Source organism: Peromyscus eremicus, chromosome 6, assembly GCF_949786415.1.
Source record: "Peromyscus eremicus chromosome 6, PerEre_H2_v1, whole genome shotgun sequence".
Taxonomy (NCBI): domain Eukaryota; kingdom Metazoa; phylum Chordata; class Mammalia; order Rodentia; family Cricetidae; genus Peromyscus; species Peromyscus eremicus.
Window position 1 is genome coordinate 76878070 of NC_081421.1, and position 16540 is coordinate 76894609.

At 51.2% G+C, this 16540-nt stretch overlaps 1 protein-coding gene across 1 annotated transcript in view; it reads left to right on the forward strand.

The window, feature by feature from the left end:
* Positions 1-10178: 10178 nt before the first annotated feature.
* Syt6 (synaptotagmin 6) overlaps positions 10179-16540 on the forward strand; it is a 57579-nt gene continuing 51217 nt past the window's right edge. Inside the window, exon 1 of the mRNA XM_059265991.1 lies at positions 10179-10413. Within this exon, the coding sequence (XP_059121974.1) occupies positions 10251-10413 (163 nt within the window). The 5' untranslated portion in view covers positions 10179-10250. The remainder of the gene's footprint in view (positions 10414-16540) is intronic.

Below are 16540 nucleotides of genomic sequence, written 5' to 3' on the forward strand. Positions count from 1 at the left end.
TCAGCCGCCTCTCCACTTCCTCACCAGTGTCCACCTCAGTGGAGAAGGAAAAGGGCCACCTGAAGGCTGTGTTCTCCCCTTAGAGCAGATAAGGGCAGTTTCTGCTATCAGTCTTTGCTATTCAAAGGTGGGTAAGGTGTTCCCCCTTATAAGAGGACTTTATCTAGGTCACACTCTTGAATTTGAGGTCATTCAATAGACCATAATCAAATCCAAGTGATAATCACATTGCTGCCGTTTATTGAGCACTTAATATATGCTAGACCCTCTCCAGGAATTATTCCAATTCAGGAAAGTGGTCATATAATCTTCATTTTACTGTTCAGGAAATGGAGGTTCAGATGGGCTATAGACACTGAATAAATCAAACAGACAGGATTTAGATCTGTCTCTGACCAGCTCCAAGGCCCACGCACTTAACCTCTCCGTGTTTTGCCAACTAGAATTGTCTTGGACTTAATAGGAGAGCCACCCAGTGCCAAGTGAGCTCCTTGTGTTCTTCTTTTAAGTTGTTATCGGAGAAGTCAGAGTGGCTTGCTCAACTCTTCTGAAAACAGGCAGAAGCTGGAAGGAAGTGAGTACTTCTGCCTTGCCCGGAACCCTCTGCTGTCACCCATGTTGGGCCCTCACAGCACAGCATCACACCAGCAGCCCTGTAAGCCGTTCTGAACCTTCACAGGTGTTGGTGGCAATTGTTTCCTGGGACCTGACTTGCTTTGTGTTGGTCCAACTCGACCTGTTACTCATGTCTGGGTCCTGCCTTTGGTCTCCAGGAGCCTTTAACATTTGGCTTCCTCGTACAGCACAAGCCACCACTTGGCTGTTGCTGGAGACAAACTCTAGGGACCCTCTTCCGGTTGTTCAGTTGGTACTTTGAGGACTCAGTCTACTGGCTCATCCTCACAGGGGCCTGGGCGCAGGAAAGGTCTGTGGGCGTGGAACCTGGTCTCTCTGGTCAGAAACAGATCCAGAAATGATGGCTATGGTAGTGCTTTCCTTAGAGTTCTGGAAATTTTTTTTTCTTCAAATGCCAACTTGCTGTGGCATGCTGAGAAAAATCAAGGAAGAGGATTCTGGTCTTCACTTGGGTAGGGGAACTAAGAGATGGAGTAGGTGCCCTGAGAAGGACATGGAGGTGGCTGCAGGACCCTAAAGTGACTCAGGTGGAAGCAACTGAGGCCATTAGTTCAGGGAAGATGCTTTGCAGGCATGGAGCCCACCGGGCAGTAACAGCCCAGAAGATCTCTGGGGGACCGTAGTGCCAATGTCAGGGAGCCAAAGAAAGGAGATAGAGATGGGGTGTGTCTGTCAATCTAGGTAGCCGAGCTCTGTAGGAAGAGCTCCAAGACGTGCCTAGGGTCTTCAAAGCAGCTGTTCTTAACATATGGCCAGCTTCAGAAAGCCAGATAGAGGATGGCGACAGCCCCTCCCCCACGGTGGCTCAGCTTGAGATGCTTGGTGGCCTTCACTTCCCTTCCTGGCAAGGAGGAATTAATTAGACACCGTCACCACCTCACAAACTTGGAAACTCCCGTCTTGGCTGAGCTACCCAGATGGAAGTGCTTGAGTACCTACCTACTAGGCAACGGACACTGTTTACCCAGTCACTTTTGGGGGCCCTTGTCCAGGACAGTTACACCAATAGCAATAGCATCCTCTAGGGGAGGCTAACTCAAAGAAGATGTCAGAGAAGGAAGGTGCCATGCACTGCCTCTGGGTCTGGCCCTGCGGGAAGAAGAGGGAGTATTGGAATGGAGGGTCTTGTAGAAATGTTTTCTTGGCTAAGGAACTGTCCTAACAAAGTTTGAGGAAACCCAAGAAAAGCATTGCCCAAGCACCATTCACAACCCAGAAGCCGGATGCTAGTGTGCAGTAGCCCAGAGGCTCCCAGGCTAACCTTTCCCTCCCCAACTCACTCACAACTAGACTAGCTTCTGGGGAAAACAGACACTTTTCTTTGTGGTGCCGTTTGGCTCTAGCGTTTCAGTGGGATGAATAATGAAAGTGCCCTGCCATTCTGGCTCCCCACCCCAGGTGGGCACAGCTGTGAGGAAAACAGTTGGTTTGGGGCAATTTTCATGCCCAAGAATGATAAAGAATTGAATAGAGGCAAACAGGCCATCCAATCCACCTCCTGCTGGGGTGGCAGGCTCTCAGACTCTGCGGTCTCCCTGGGCTCTGGAGCAGCCACCTCCATCCGAGCCTGCTGCTCTCGCTGCAAGAGTTCCTGGAATCCTGGCCCTGGTTCCCAACCTTCTCCCCTGAGGTTGCCTCACGGAGCCATTTCCTCTTTTCTTGTCCTCCTCCTGAAGTCGTCATCTGCCCTGTCCCTAGGGGCTAAGGTGAGCTCCAACCCACCAACTGGCTTCCTGCTTGCCCGAGCAGCCCACTCTGAGGAAGCACCCTTAGGGACAGAGGTCTCTGTGGTTATCTCGGAGTTTTTAACCGTGCCCTGTTCCACTCTCCTGGGGAATGCTAAAGTTTCCCAAAAGCTGGGTAGCCGCCGCTAAAGGAGAACTTCAGAGTATCTGTCAGATAGATACATTCAGGAGTGTGACCGAAAATTCTTGTGTGTGTGTGTGTGTGTGTGTGTGTGTGTGTGTGTGTGTGTGTGTGTGTGTTAGGGGAAATAATTACTCAGAAAGAAACAAAATCTATCCCATCAAGCTTAGCCGTTGTTCTTAGAAACAAACACAGCATCACCCTCCCACAGCATAGCTACCCAGCCTTGACTCCGGCTGCCTCCTCCATGCTGAGACAGAACTCCTGTTGCCCAGACACTAGACAGGATCTCCCGGGCGATGGATCATGCCTCCACTCTCTACCACTCTCTCAGCCCCACGCGTGCTTTGTTAATTTGGGGGGGACTGAGAGTCAAAATGTAGTTGACGACAGCCCCCTCCTATGTCTGTCCCTCCCATGCTTTCTCTACCACCTCACCCCCAGGTCTGGGAAGGAAGAGGTTGAGAAGAATATATGTGGAGAGAGGACAAAGCTCAGAGAGGTAGAAATGGGGGGTGGGGTGGGAAGGCAATTTTGCATTCCTCATTAGCAGCACTAATTGCACAGTAATGACTTTGTGTTATTATCAGAAATTTATCTTGGCAAACAGTCAGCTCCCCAGCAGACACACGCTTGCCTCACAGCGACGGCTTGACACTCAAGAGAAAGAGCAATTTCGTCTCTAAAAGAAACTTCTTGAGCCCCGAATTCTGCTGTATGTGCTGAGAGGTTCTGAGTACGTGCCTCCAGCCTCCTATGGGGACGTTACTCTGAGGCAGAAGGCCAGGTTGAGACCTCCCCCACAGCTGAGGGAGCCTGAGCACAAATATCCGAGGGCCTGGGGTCCCCTCTCTCACTTGGTTCTGGAAAGGAAGTCTGCTGCCTTCTCTTTTCCAGAAAGTATTTGTTTTGGCTTCAAATATTTAAGCCTGGAATGTTCCCAGTTCCTTCTAACTCAAGTCACCTGGCAAAACAAGAAAGATAAAACAACTCAGAGTGCTCAAAACAGTTCCCTTCCAAGAAGCCTGCCTGATTTGGCCTGGGAAATCACTTTGGAGTCACACACACACACACTCACACACACACACACACACACACACACACACACACACACTCATACCCTCACCCTACACAAGATGTGGACCTGATGTGAGCCACTAAGGGTTTGAAGACTGTAGGACAGGTGAATCGGGGTTGGGGATTTAGCTCAGTGGTAGAGCGCTTGCCTGGCAAGCGCAATGCCCTGGGTTCGGTCCTCAGCTCTGGGGTGGGGTGGAGGGTGGGAAAGGAGAGGTAAATCTTGGTTTAAGAAGTATACAGGCTAGGAAGTGTCTTATTAAATGCCATGCCAAAGGAGAACACCGTGTGCAGTGGGATGACGAAAAAAGTGGACACCTGAGTCAGCTCCAGGAGTCCGCTGCCAACTCATGGCAACCTCTCAGTATCAAAGAAAGGGGAGCAGCTTCCAGCATCCCCACTCCATTAATGAGAAAACAATGGCACAGAGAGACTTAGCAACTGGCCCATGGTTGCACCAATATTATATCATTCATTGGTCACAAAGTTCCAGAGCTTAGAGCAGCCAAAGAAGCATAGAATCATGCAAAGTGGGGTGGCAGGCAGGGAGGGGGAGACGCAGGAATTGTTCCTTTGAGACCACAGCTCAGGCAGCCTATGGAGGACACCAGCGTATAGAGAAGCAGCTAGACAGAGGGACAGGGGGGAAAAGGCCAGGTCTAGGGGGGCTTTGTCTGCCCTACTAGAGAGAGCCAAAGTTAACATGAAGGGCCAAGACAATCTGGGAAATTGTGAAAAGGAGGGTGGCATAATCATGTGATGTCTTGCAGCATCCATGATCTGGAGGAAGCATGCTGAATGTCTAGACTAGGGTAGTGAGGATGCTTAGGAGAATCAGAACAGGGCATGGCTTCAAAACATTTAGAGATTAAGGAGGCCCAGTGATTGACTGTGTGGACACAGACGAGGGAGAAGGAGACGTCAGGAGGGCCCTCAGTTAAGACTCCAGTTCAGTTATTGTCTTTCTTTAAGGAGGAAGATCAGGTACACAAAATAAAATATAATTACCAGCTTGGATGTTTTGGATGGGAGAGACCTAGGATCGAGTTGTTTAGAACTGGGAGTTAAAAACGCACATGCGGAAGCAAGAATAGAGAGTCAGGGACCCAGAATAAGAGGTCCTTGGGATGTGGCTCTGGAGTGAGGTGGCCTGAGTTCCAGCCTGGTCACTTGGCCTCTGGAAGCTTTGGCTAATAGGGCCGTTGTGAGGATTAAGGAAACAATCTAGAGCCCAGACTGGCTTAAGGGCTCAGGGAATGTTTGATGTGTGTGTGTGTGTGTGTGTGTGTGTGTGTGTGTGTGTGTGTGTGTGTGTTACATTTTATTTACTTCATGTGCACATGCATGTGTATGTGTATGTCACAAAAGTGTGCCACAGTGGTCACCTAGAGGTCAGAGGACAATGTGCAGGACTTGCAGGAGTCAGTTCACTCTTTCCACCACACAGGTTCTGGGGATCCAACTCAGGTTGCTAGGCTTCTCAATAAGTCTTTACCTGCAAGGCCATCTCACCAGCCCACAGTGCTACTATTGATAATAGTATTGTTGCTGGGCATAATGCACGCCTGTAAGTTCAGTCCTGGAGAAGTGGAGGCAGGAAGATCAGGAGATCAAGACCACTCTAGGCTACATATCCAGTTGAAGGCTAGTCTAGGCTAAACAAACAAAAACAGTATTGTTTAACATTTGAAGTTCAAAAGGAGAATGGGCCACTTGGAGAAAATGTACAGGGACACAGGAGGAAAGCTGAACCCTGGAGAAAATGGAAAGATTGAGAGCGGAGAACTTAGGAGGATGGAAATTTAGAGAGGATTGAGCCACAGAAGTTTCCTGGTCAATGCAGACATGGGCATTTGTACAGCATAGAGGTCAGAGAACTCATTTTAAATCAATTTCACTCATGGCCTCTCTCCACAGCAATCCAGTGCTCTCCCTCAGGATAGCAGCCTGCCCAGAGCTCCAGGATCTGCATATAGTGTGGTGTATTTGAAGGTTGCCATGTACAGGAAACAGGACTGTGTCTCAGTTTCTGCAGACTGGGTCTCAGTGAAGACCTTAGTGAGTGCTGAGAGAGGGCACACATGAATGAATGAAGACACAGGCTCAAGTCTGGTTCTGCCAGGACTTTGGCTAAGAATCCAGGGCCTGTTATTTTACTCTCTCTGTCTCTGTCTCTGTCTCTGTCTCTGTGTCTCCGTCTCTGTGTCTCTGTGTCTCTGTGTCTCTGTGTCTGTGTCTGTGTCTGTGTCTGTCTCTGTCTCTGTCTCTGTCTCTGTCTCTGTCTCTCTCTCTCTCTCTCTCTCTCTCAGGTATTGGGGGCTCACCAGTGAGATGAGATTAACTAATATACCTTACTCTTAGGGCATCTCCCTCACAGAAGTTAACACCCGAGACTGCCTTGTCAAACGCCTCTCCCTTTACAAATGAAGCTTTAGTAAAGGAAAGAGGTGATGCCTCAGCCAGTCATTATACTCCAGCAAACAGCAGGAACATAGATGCTACCTGGGGTCTTGGATAGGAAAAGAATTTGATCCCACAGTGTAGAGGGAAACTATAATTTGGCAAACAGCTTTGTTCTTTCCAGGGACTCTGGCCCCTTCATTCCGTGGGAGATTTCAAGCCCCTGATTTGCTGTCTGAATTCTATCGAAATCCAGGATTAAGACATCTTTTGGCAGGCCTTTTCCAACATGTCACTTTAATTACTTTGGACATTTTATTTGGTTTTCTTTCATTAGTAGAACAGCCAGAGTCTTGAGATTGCAAACTCTCGGCAGGCTCCTGGGGAGAATTCCCACGCTGAGGCTGTGCTCTAGGTCCTTTCCTGGAAGCTGGGCCCTGAGCACCGTACACATCCCAGGTGTAGCCACCTGGAGAGTCCCAGCTCTGCTCAAAGTCAAGCAGTCAAGCATGTTTAGAGGAGGAGGAGTTGACCAGCCCAGGTTCCGACTCTGGGCTTTATCAATGACATCGACTTCCCTCCAAGCCAGCACCCGGGTCCCAGAGATCTTTGCAAAGACACACAGAACTGAATCTTCCATTCCTCTATAATTAATTTATGAATACCTTTTACATATAAGAAAGTCTATTGGAAAATATCATAACCTTTTAAAGGGAAATATAAAAATTTCACAACCCTACCAACCTTCTTTCAATATGAAGAAGGAAGAGGCATTACTCTGGTTAGAGGGTCTGGGAAGCACCTTTCTCACAACAGTTGAGGACTGAATGAGATAAATTCCTTCTTGGCTGTTTTCAGGGACTAGCTTAGCCAATGAGTACAAGTTAGCCTCTGAACACTATGCTTCCTGGGTGACCCTCTCTGATCTCGGAAAATACCTCAGAAACCATGGGGAAAGGGAGGTAGAGAGAAGAGCCTGGGCCCTCAAAGCTGGGTCACAGACCCCCTGTGGCTCTGACTTACTTGACAAAGCAGTGAGCTCCCTTGTGTCTAGTTGTCTGTTATCTCTCTCTGCACGTCAGACTATCCACCTTTACATCTCTGCCGGGGACTGGAGAGGCTGGGGGTGGGGCTGGGGAGAGGGCTCCCTATTTAGAAACGGCACTGAGATGGAAAGATGATATGACACATCAGTTCATGTCAAAGGAGCTCACTCTTCCCGCCTACAGCATTAGCAATTTCTTACCAAGGTTCAAATTAAAAAAAAATTATATGGACCTCATTTATTTTATTTGTAGCATAATTCAACAAGACACCACTGCTCTGAGTAGGGTGGGTGCTTGCCCCAAGGGCAGAGAATGGGGATGGGGGTGGGGAATGTGCACTTTAGCTATCTAGGGAGAGGATGACAAGGGCCTGGGAATGGGAGACCTCTGGTTTCTGCTTCAGATCTCTCATTCTGCCTCAGGCCCCTTGTCTAGACACATTCTGTACTTCTGAGCAGCCTGGTCCAGGGACCCCAGATTCAGACAATTCTGGCCAAAGCTAGAAGACAGCCGGGGGAGGGGAGGGGAGCTGGGCACATGGAAAATCATCTTCTGCTTCTAGCCTTGAAGGGCCCCTGCTTCACAAGGACACTGAAGTCTTGACGGTGGCTGGGACTGCCCTAGGCCTCCTACTACCCTGTCTGATGTCCCTGTTTGGCATTTGGCCATATTTCCCATGCTCCCCCCCCTTCCCCATGTGTAAGCCCACACTCAGCATAGTCTTTCTCTGCAGGGTTGAATGGTCTACAATTCCATTTCTTTCAACCTTTTTCCCTCTGGCATTTGGATGACGCCCTGGGAGTCTGAATCTGGTTTCTTCATATGAGAAGACTTTTAGATGTGTTTGGGAATTGGGGGCGGGGGGAAGGGTGTGAGAGATACAGGAGGAGGGTTTCCTCTGTTTTGATACTGGCTAGTCACCACAGTGGTATCAGCAGCTGATGGTGAGGCAGGAAGAGACCAGCTAGGGTGAAGCTTGTCATAGTGTACGAAAAAGTATTTTTAGTGTTACTTTCTGAATGTGTGCCTTTGTAGGTGTCTGACTAGGTTTCTCTGTATGTCCTACCCCCAGTCTCTGTGCCTGTCTCCTCTGTCTCAGTGTCTCTGTCTCTTTCCTGCAGTTACTCTGGCACCAGAAGCCTGGAGCTCCGGCCTCTTCCTGCAGCCCTGTCAGGGCAGAACCTCTTTCGCTCCGTTAGGTTGAGAAATGCCAGAGATGCAGAGCTGCCCGCCGAGTGTGGAGGCTGGATCCGGGAACAATGAGAAATTATCTGTTAATTCTCAGCTCCTGCCACCTGCTCTGCTCCAAAAAGGCTCCTTTGCCTTTAGTTTAGAGGCGAATTCCCCCACTCAGTGTAAGCAAAATATTGATTTCACTGCATCACAGACCTGGGCCCTTGGAAAGTTGGTCCTGTGTTTTTTCATTCTCTGCAAAGGCAAAACAAGGCGCTTTGTTCTGCGAAATGTCCCCAGGAACTCGAGAGGGGGAGGGAGAAATCGCCGCGGAGTGAGAGTTGCCGTAAACACTGGCAGAGAGCAGCTCTCCATTTGTGTTTTACATAAACACAAAACCCCCGCTTGGGAAGCTGCTAATGAGCATGTAGCCTGGAGCCTCGGAACTCCGATCTCTCCTGGGGGCTGGGGTTTGCATTGGCGGTGGAGGGGAGGATGACGGGGAGTCTTGGGTTCCTCAGGTGAGTTGAAGACAAGTGGAGATGCAGAAGCTTACCTGTTGTTTAGACAGCAACCCAGCACCACCGGCTGAAGGTGGTCCAGACTGCACAGGGCCCATGGATCAAGCCTCCTCAGTCCCTCCCGCCCGAAATCCTACATCTCTCAAAGGCAGATTCCAGGGACCCGGGTGGAAGCTGCGAACCGGCTCTAATTAACCGCCCCTCCCCACTATTCCCTAACACGGTGCGCACAGGCTGGTTGTACTAACCGAGCCTTCAGCACCACGGACAGGGCCTCAGCCTTTCCCTTGCTCTACCCCGCCCTGGCTGTCTGGGGTTTGCAACTGTAGGGGCCAGCTGATGAGGCTGGTGCAGATGGTGCACGATGGGGATCGCCTGGAGCTGGCGCTCGGAATCTCCTCCCTCCGGAACCTGAGTCACAGCCCAAGCCACTTCCAATTAGCTTGCTAATTCAGAGGAAAGACCCTCCTCCCCGACCACTTTCCCTTGCACACACCAGCATGTGTGTGGGCTCCGGCTAAAGTTTCTCTCCCAGATCCCACACATTGATGATAGGTGAGGGCAGGAATCTACCGTGATAGGACATTACAGGGCTCTGTGCGCTGGCAGTTAGCAATGGCTGCTAGATTTCCAGGGCTGAGTGAAGCATCCCAGCCATCCTGTTTCAGAGTCTCACTTCACAGCTTCCCGTGAAGTGAGACTCCTATTTAGTTTTCGGTCTTTCTGGCTCTTGTTATATATGCTTCATAGAAAAATATATTATTTCTGGTGGGTTTGGTCTGATGCGTGAAGGTGGGTCTGGTGGGAACCGAACCCCTTCCTGAAATGCTCCCCATTCCTATTGGCCAGAAACTTTCTCCTCCCGTTGCCATGGAGAGAGACGGCCGCTGCCTCCGTCGCCATAGCAACGTGCGGGTGCCTTGGACCACAAGCTTGCGGGGCTCTGAAAGTCTTCTGTACAGTTCCCCTCACTCCGCAGTCTTGGGGTCTTCTATCTCCGAAGCTGAGACCCGGCAAGTCTGGCTAACTTCTCCTGTCAACAACCATGGCAGGGTCCTCCCGCCGTACAGTCAGGCCATCCCTTTTTATGTTGTGTTATTGCGATGCCCACTTGTGTGGCATGTGGCAGTTTCCCCAACGTTTTCACAAGTACTACCTATATTCTCAGGGAGCTCACGAAGCACCAGTAATCATTACACCTCTTTTACGAGAAGGAAAAAACTGAGTCCCACCGCAGTGGTCACATCCGCAGTGGCCTTGAATCCTAAACGGTGTGGGACCACGGGGTTGGAACCTTCCCGGACTCAGGCAGGTCCCTGCGTGTGGAGGGGGCGGCCGAGAGGCGCCAGACTTGCCAGCTGCCGCGGGATGCCACGTGAGGGGCGGGGACCCTGCGGGGAAGTGATTAAAAGCACAGTCGAGCCGCAGGGGGCCGCTGCGGGGAGGGTCTTCTTGGGGCCGCCTTGCCCCGCCCCAGTCCGGTCGTGGCTGGGGTTCGAGCCACTGCTCCGCAGGCCTGAGTGTACGGGGCATGAGCGGGGTTTGGGGGGCCGGAGGGCCTCGGTGCCAGGCGGCGCTCGCGGTCCTGGCCTCTCTGTGCCGGGCCCGGCCGCCCCCTCTCGGGCTGGACGTGGAGACTTGTCGGAGCTTCGAGCTGCAGCCCCCGGAGCAGAGTCCGAGCGCGGCCGACTCAGGTACCGGGAGACCCAGAGCCCCCTCCATTCCTGGATTTTCACCCCAGTGGCCTCCCTTCCCCCAAGGCACCGGTCCAAGAGCCCCAGAAACCTCAGAAGTCTAGCTTAGGGTCCCAGCCTGGGCCAGTCCCCTGGCTCACCGCCCGCAGGAAGAAATTCGAAGGGGATCCGGGAGGAGAACCCCTTCTCCCCTCGGGTCACTAATGGGAGAGCTCCGAGATGCGGCACTCCTGGGGCCTCAGTTTCCCTGGTGTCTCTAGGCTCACCCCAGGGGCGATCGGCCGGGGTCGTGGAGTGGGAGACATCCTGGCTGCGGAGGAAAGACTGAGTTCCCCGGGGATTCCAGGGTCCAGGGCCCCTCAGTGACTGGGTGAAGGCGGGTCGAGCCCCTGGGCTTGGGAAAAACTTGCGTCTGCAGCTGGCACGCGGTCTTTGTGTCCAGGTCTCTCAGCAGCCAGTGGCTGTCTGCGTCTCGCCGGGGGTGGGGTGGGGGTGGGGGTGGGGAGGGTGTCGTGGCGTACCCCCCCCCCCCCGGCACCCCTATAACTCGCTCCCCCGGTCTCTCTCTGACTCACTCGGACTCCGGGCGGGTGCGCAACTGAGCCGGTGCCTCTCGCCGACTTTGCCAGGCGGGAACCTCCTGCCCGGGCGGTGCGGACCCTGCGCCGGACGTAGCCCCGGCGGCCGCCCGAGCCAAGTCGAGCTTACCGGAGCCGGTGAGTCCAGAGCCCGAGCCCGAGCCCCGCGGGGAGGGTCCCGCGTGCAGCCGCGACGTCTCGCGGGAGTCGCGACAACAGGGGTGGCGTGTCGCGCCCTGGCGGCGGGAGCCGCGGGAGTGTCCGCGGCGTGGCAGCCGACCGGCCCGGGTATGTACCTGCTGCACCGGTCTTTGCCGCCAAGCTCGCCCGCTGCAGCGGGATCCTTTGTCCCACAATTAGGAGGGTCCAGGACAGAGCGAGTATGGGTCGTGTCCCCTTGGATGGAAGGGCCCGGGGCAGCGCGAGGCCCGGAGTGAATGCGGCGTGGGGGTGGGGAGATCCTGCAGAGACCGAGGCGCTGGAGTTCCTCGGGGCTCCGCAGACTCACTGAACCCTGTCCCCAACCGAGACCCGGACTCGGACCCTAGTGGCCCTGGGCCTAGGCTTAAGTGGGAGTCGCTTCATGGTTCCATATGGCTGGCGCGGGAAAGAGAGGAGGGGAATGCTAGAGGCAAGAACATGGTCCCCACTGGTCTCCCCAGGGACAAGTGGCCAGGGACCAGAGGATAGATTCTGGGATCAAGTGCAGGTCGGGTAAGCTCTCCAGTGACCTCAGACTCCAGAACCCTGTTTCCATTTGAGGCTAAAGGTCAAAGATCGAGGTAGATTCTGGGTTAGGAATAGAGCCTTTGAGGGAGGGAGTAGAGAGGCCGGGGAAGGCTGTGTGTATCCTCCAGGAGGCTGTATCCAGCCTTGTGTGAGTGGAGCCCACCTCACATCTGTATGAGTCATTAGGAACGCTGCTCTCTCTCTCTCTGGCCTTCTCTGGCACTATTTTATCAATGAATTGATGACCACAGCAGAAGAGACCAAGACTAGACTTAAAGAACTTTGGCGTAGAACAGTGGTTTAAGTTGCTCTCCCTCTTCGGTATTCTCAGGACAGATTAGAGTGTCATTAGAGACCGTTTCTCTGGCGTCATCTTCTTATGCACACCCCCAGCTCCATATACTCCCAAGACAGAAATTTTCTCAAGTCAGTCACTTCCTACCTCCCCCCTTTCCATTAGCTGCCTCCCATCTTTTCCTCAGATGCTCCATCTGCAGTGGGGTCTTCCCTCTGGGCTTGATACCTCAGAGTATGGAGGGACAGAACACATCCACAGAGTTCTGCGTTACTACCTGTCCACCGCAAAAATGCTGGGGGCAGGGTAGACTGTTGTGTGGATGTGTTGGGGGAAACACTGGTATTCCGACTCCTGAAAGATTCCTTTAATCTGAACGCCCAAGCTGAGGTGAGTGAAGCCTGGGCGAGAGGCAGGGTACCAGCTCAATCAGTACCCTGCCCTAAGGTGAATTTGAGTTGTACAAACTGCCCCGGCCCTGGGGAGCTTTAACTTGGTTACTGTGTCTGTCACAAGCCCCCAAATCTTGGGGCCAAGATAAGCAAGGGATGCAGGTAGTCAGGGGGCTGGATCACATCCCTGGCTCTGCTGGCTCCCGGACCTTGGGGATTTAGGTGAGCACTGGATTGATGGAGATGTGGTATTCAGGCCAGAGTGCAGACTTTCCACCTCCCAGCCTGCTCCTTGCACCCCAGAGACTCCATCTAGGATCCGATCCTCCAACCAAAGCAACGCTGGATCTTTTCATCTGCAGTTTTATGAAAAAAGTGCAAGTGAGCAGAGTATGCTCGGCTCCCTTTTCCATCCTATCTTTTTTTCTTGCCTTCTGCCAGCTCCAAAGTGTCTAGCTTCCAGGATTCCCAGTAATACCCTGAGCTTCAACAGTTGAGACTCAGAGTCCACTACCATTTGTACAGACCTTCCTATAGGCCAGGGTCTGGGTAAGGAATTGCATCAGAAATCTCCATGAGTTAGACCCTGACTTGGAAAGATCTATACTGAAACTTTTCGCTTTCCCACTTTCTCTAAAAACCCTGAGAATAAAAGGTCTGCTTTCTTTCTTAATTTACTCCTTATATGCCCCATGCACTCAAATAGTCACCAACAGGCTTTCCTTCAGTCATTTTCCCTGTTGAGGTGAATGAACTTTATATATCGTCCAAGTTGCAGAGGGCAAGTGTGCAACAGAAATCTGACTGTTCTGGAATATTCTGGAACCTGAAATCTGACCCAAGCTGCCTGGTGCTGCAGGCTGGCAGCCAGGAGCAGTTGTTCCCAGCCTACCTATGGCCCTAGATGGATGTAATGTTTGTTAGCTTTGCTAATGACTCTAGAGATGTTCTGTGATCCAACCACCTGGTTTTGAAGTTGGCTTTTGCAGCCTAGAGAATGTTTTTTCCCCCTGTGTGTGCTGGCAAATGAAATGCAATGCACATTTCTCTAAAACAGAGTCCCATTTCTTCATCTGAAGAATCAGACACTCCCTGGCCCCTTCTAGACGAAAGGAAGGAATATATTTTACATTTGTGGAAGCCATGCACCACCCTGAACAACTGGCGGGGTGGTTTACCAATACTAGTATGTTTCATTCCTTAACTTATTTTTCCTCTCTTGATGTTTTGAGACAGGATCCAGCTATGTAGCCCAGGTTGGCCTGGAACTTGTGACAATCCTCCTGATACAGCACCACCACACCTAGAATGCACTCTGAGTGTCTTAAAGTCTAACATCTAACAGTTGTGGCGCCCTTGCATTCTAGATGTCTCTGGGAGTTCTGTTCTCCCTCTGGCTGTGATGGGGCCAAGTGGAGCTGGTCGTTCTAGTCTGCTTCATTCCTTTGAGCTCTGTGCAGAAGTTGTGTTTTCTCTTCTTACTGCGCAAACATTTCTTTGTCTTCTTGGCCCACTGAGCTGGGGGGGTGGGCTGTAAATGATGAGGACTGACTTTGGGGCTGGGGGTCGGGCCATGCTTCTTTAGGGTTGTCTTGAGTTGGGTTGAACATGGTAAGATGACCTGATTGAGCTCACCCTCACCCCCACAGCTTGGACTTAGGAGGAGGAACCTCTAATACTGAGCCTCTTAGGAAGTCTGGTCAGAGCTGCGGCAGCTGGGCAGCCAGTCCAGACACTGCAGGTTTAAATGACACCTTATCCCTCAACTTTTTTTTTTTAAAGATTTATTTATTTATTATGTACACCGAAGAGGGTGCCAGATCTCATTACAGATGGTTGTGAGCCACCATGTGGGTGCTGGGAATTGAACTCAGGACCTCTGGAAGAGCAGTCGGTGCTCTTAACCTCTGAGCCATCTCTCCAGCCCCCTTATCCCTCAACTTTTTCTCTCTCTGGGGCACGGAACTCCTTCCCCATGACATCCCACGCAGCTCTCGCCTCTCACTAGTGCAGCTATAAACTGGGGCGGAGAACAGAAGGGAGAGAATGGCTGACTGTTCCTCCCCTCCACCACACCAACTTTTAATTCCCCATTTAGGGGTACCATGGGTAGAAAGGTACAGGGACCATCTGCAATAATAAAATAATAATAATAATAATAATAATAATAATAATAATAATAATAATAAGCCGAATTAGTGCCGAAGATTTTTCACCATAACGTTCTACATTAGTCTCCAATTTGTCTCTGAATCCTCAAACGATGGTGGAAGCAGGCACCCAGTCATAAAGCTTGGTGCGGCCATAATTAGCCCGGCATTGTCTCTCCTCATCACAGTTTTTTCAGGAGCATTAATTCCTTCTCTGTTTGGACTCTGCTAATTATCCCCATCGGTGGCTTGCCCGGCTCTCTAAAGAAGAAAAGGAAGCAATGGCCCTCTGCTCCCCCTCCCCCTGACTCTGAATTTAATTACACCCACTTCTCCTAATAAATTTACAAGCCACAGCAGGGCTTATTATTAATGGACCGTGTCTGTTAGCCTCAGTAAGGACCAGCTACTGTTTTCTCAATACACACACACACACATACACCACACCACACCACACCACATCACACACACACAGCACACACACAGCATTCACCACATACACACACACACACACACACCACACCACACCACAGCACATCACACACACACATCACACACACAGCACTCACCACATACACAACACACACACACACACACACACACACACACACACACACACACACAGAGACACTCATGGGTATTCCTCAGGGATATCACTGGATGGGGCTTTTCAGGAGCCACTAGCTATTTGGTAGTTCATGGGTAACTTGAGGACATGCACTTCTCAGAGAAGAAGAAAAATCAGAGTGGAGGCTAGTTCCAGCCCAAGACTACAGGGATCTGTCCAGGTTTAAAAGATCAGGCCAAAGAGTAGAGAACACTCTCATCTTCTCCAGATTCCAGGTAAGAGATGTTTCCCTGACTTTGCTGTGCAGGTTTGAGTCTGCAGTGCTAACGCCCCACCTCCAGTCCCCAGAGATGCCTGGTTCAAGAGCCTGGACCTGGGTGTCAGAAAGCCCTGCATTCAAATCCCTGCTCTTCTGCCTCACACACTCCACATCCCTTGAGCCAGTGACTTGGTTATCATCTCTATACTTGGTTTATCTGTGAGAAGTGAATATGAATTCTTCAGGAGGCTGTAAAGATTAAATGAGATGATATGAAAGGCACAATGCTTGCTGCATAGAAATGAACAGCAAATACGATCATTAATATTAATACGAGTGGTTCTGCCTGGAGTCTCTTCCCTCCCTGGACTAAATGCTGTTCCTTCCATGTTATTGGACCTCTGTATCTCTTCTTCTCTGAGCTGTGGTTTACCTGTGGTCTCCACAAAGATGTGAAGAAAAGCACAGCTGGGCATCTGTATTTCTGAGGGGCCAGCAACAACTCCAGGCCCTGGGCCAGGCTTCTCTGGTACTGGAGTGAGCTGGGAACCTGTCCTTTCTTTGCTATTTCTCTCTCCAGTTTGTCTTTTCAACTACAATCTGTTAGCAAGAATGCCCGTGATGGTTACAAAATGGATTTCCCTGATGTGGGAACACATTAGAAAAAATGGCAACAAGAGCAAGCGATATGAGTTGCTGATGAATCCTGACACTGTGGATGGAGGGAAGAGGAGGGGGCACCTGGTCCGTCTTTAGAGAATGAAGTGTCACAGGGCAGACAAGCAGGCCCTGGGATGCTAATGAATAACTTAGCATCCCTGGATGAGGAAGGAGGCCATGAGCCATCATCCTACCAGATAACCAGATAGTCTCACTTAAGGTGACCAAGCAGCAGGCCCTACCCTAGTGACCTTCAAGGGGATCTTAATTTCCCAGGAGGGAAGAGGGAACTGAGGCCACTTTGCCCTCTGACCTAGGGTCTCTGTTCTCTGCTCTAGAGGCCGAGCTGTACATAGCAAACAATTATACTTAACCAAAAGAGAAAACCAAGTCTTGGGGAATAATAGCAGCTTGTGTTTGGGGAACACTCTCTTCATATTAGGGCTGTGCTTATTTCATTTTCATAATGATTCAGTGAGGTAGGAAGAACCATTAG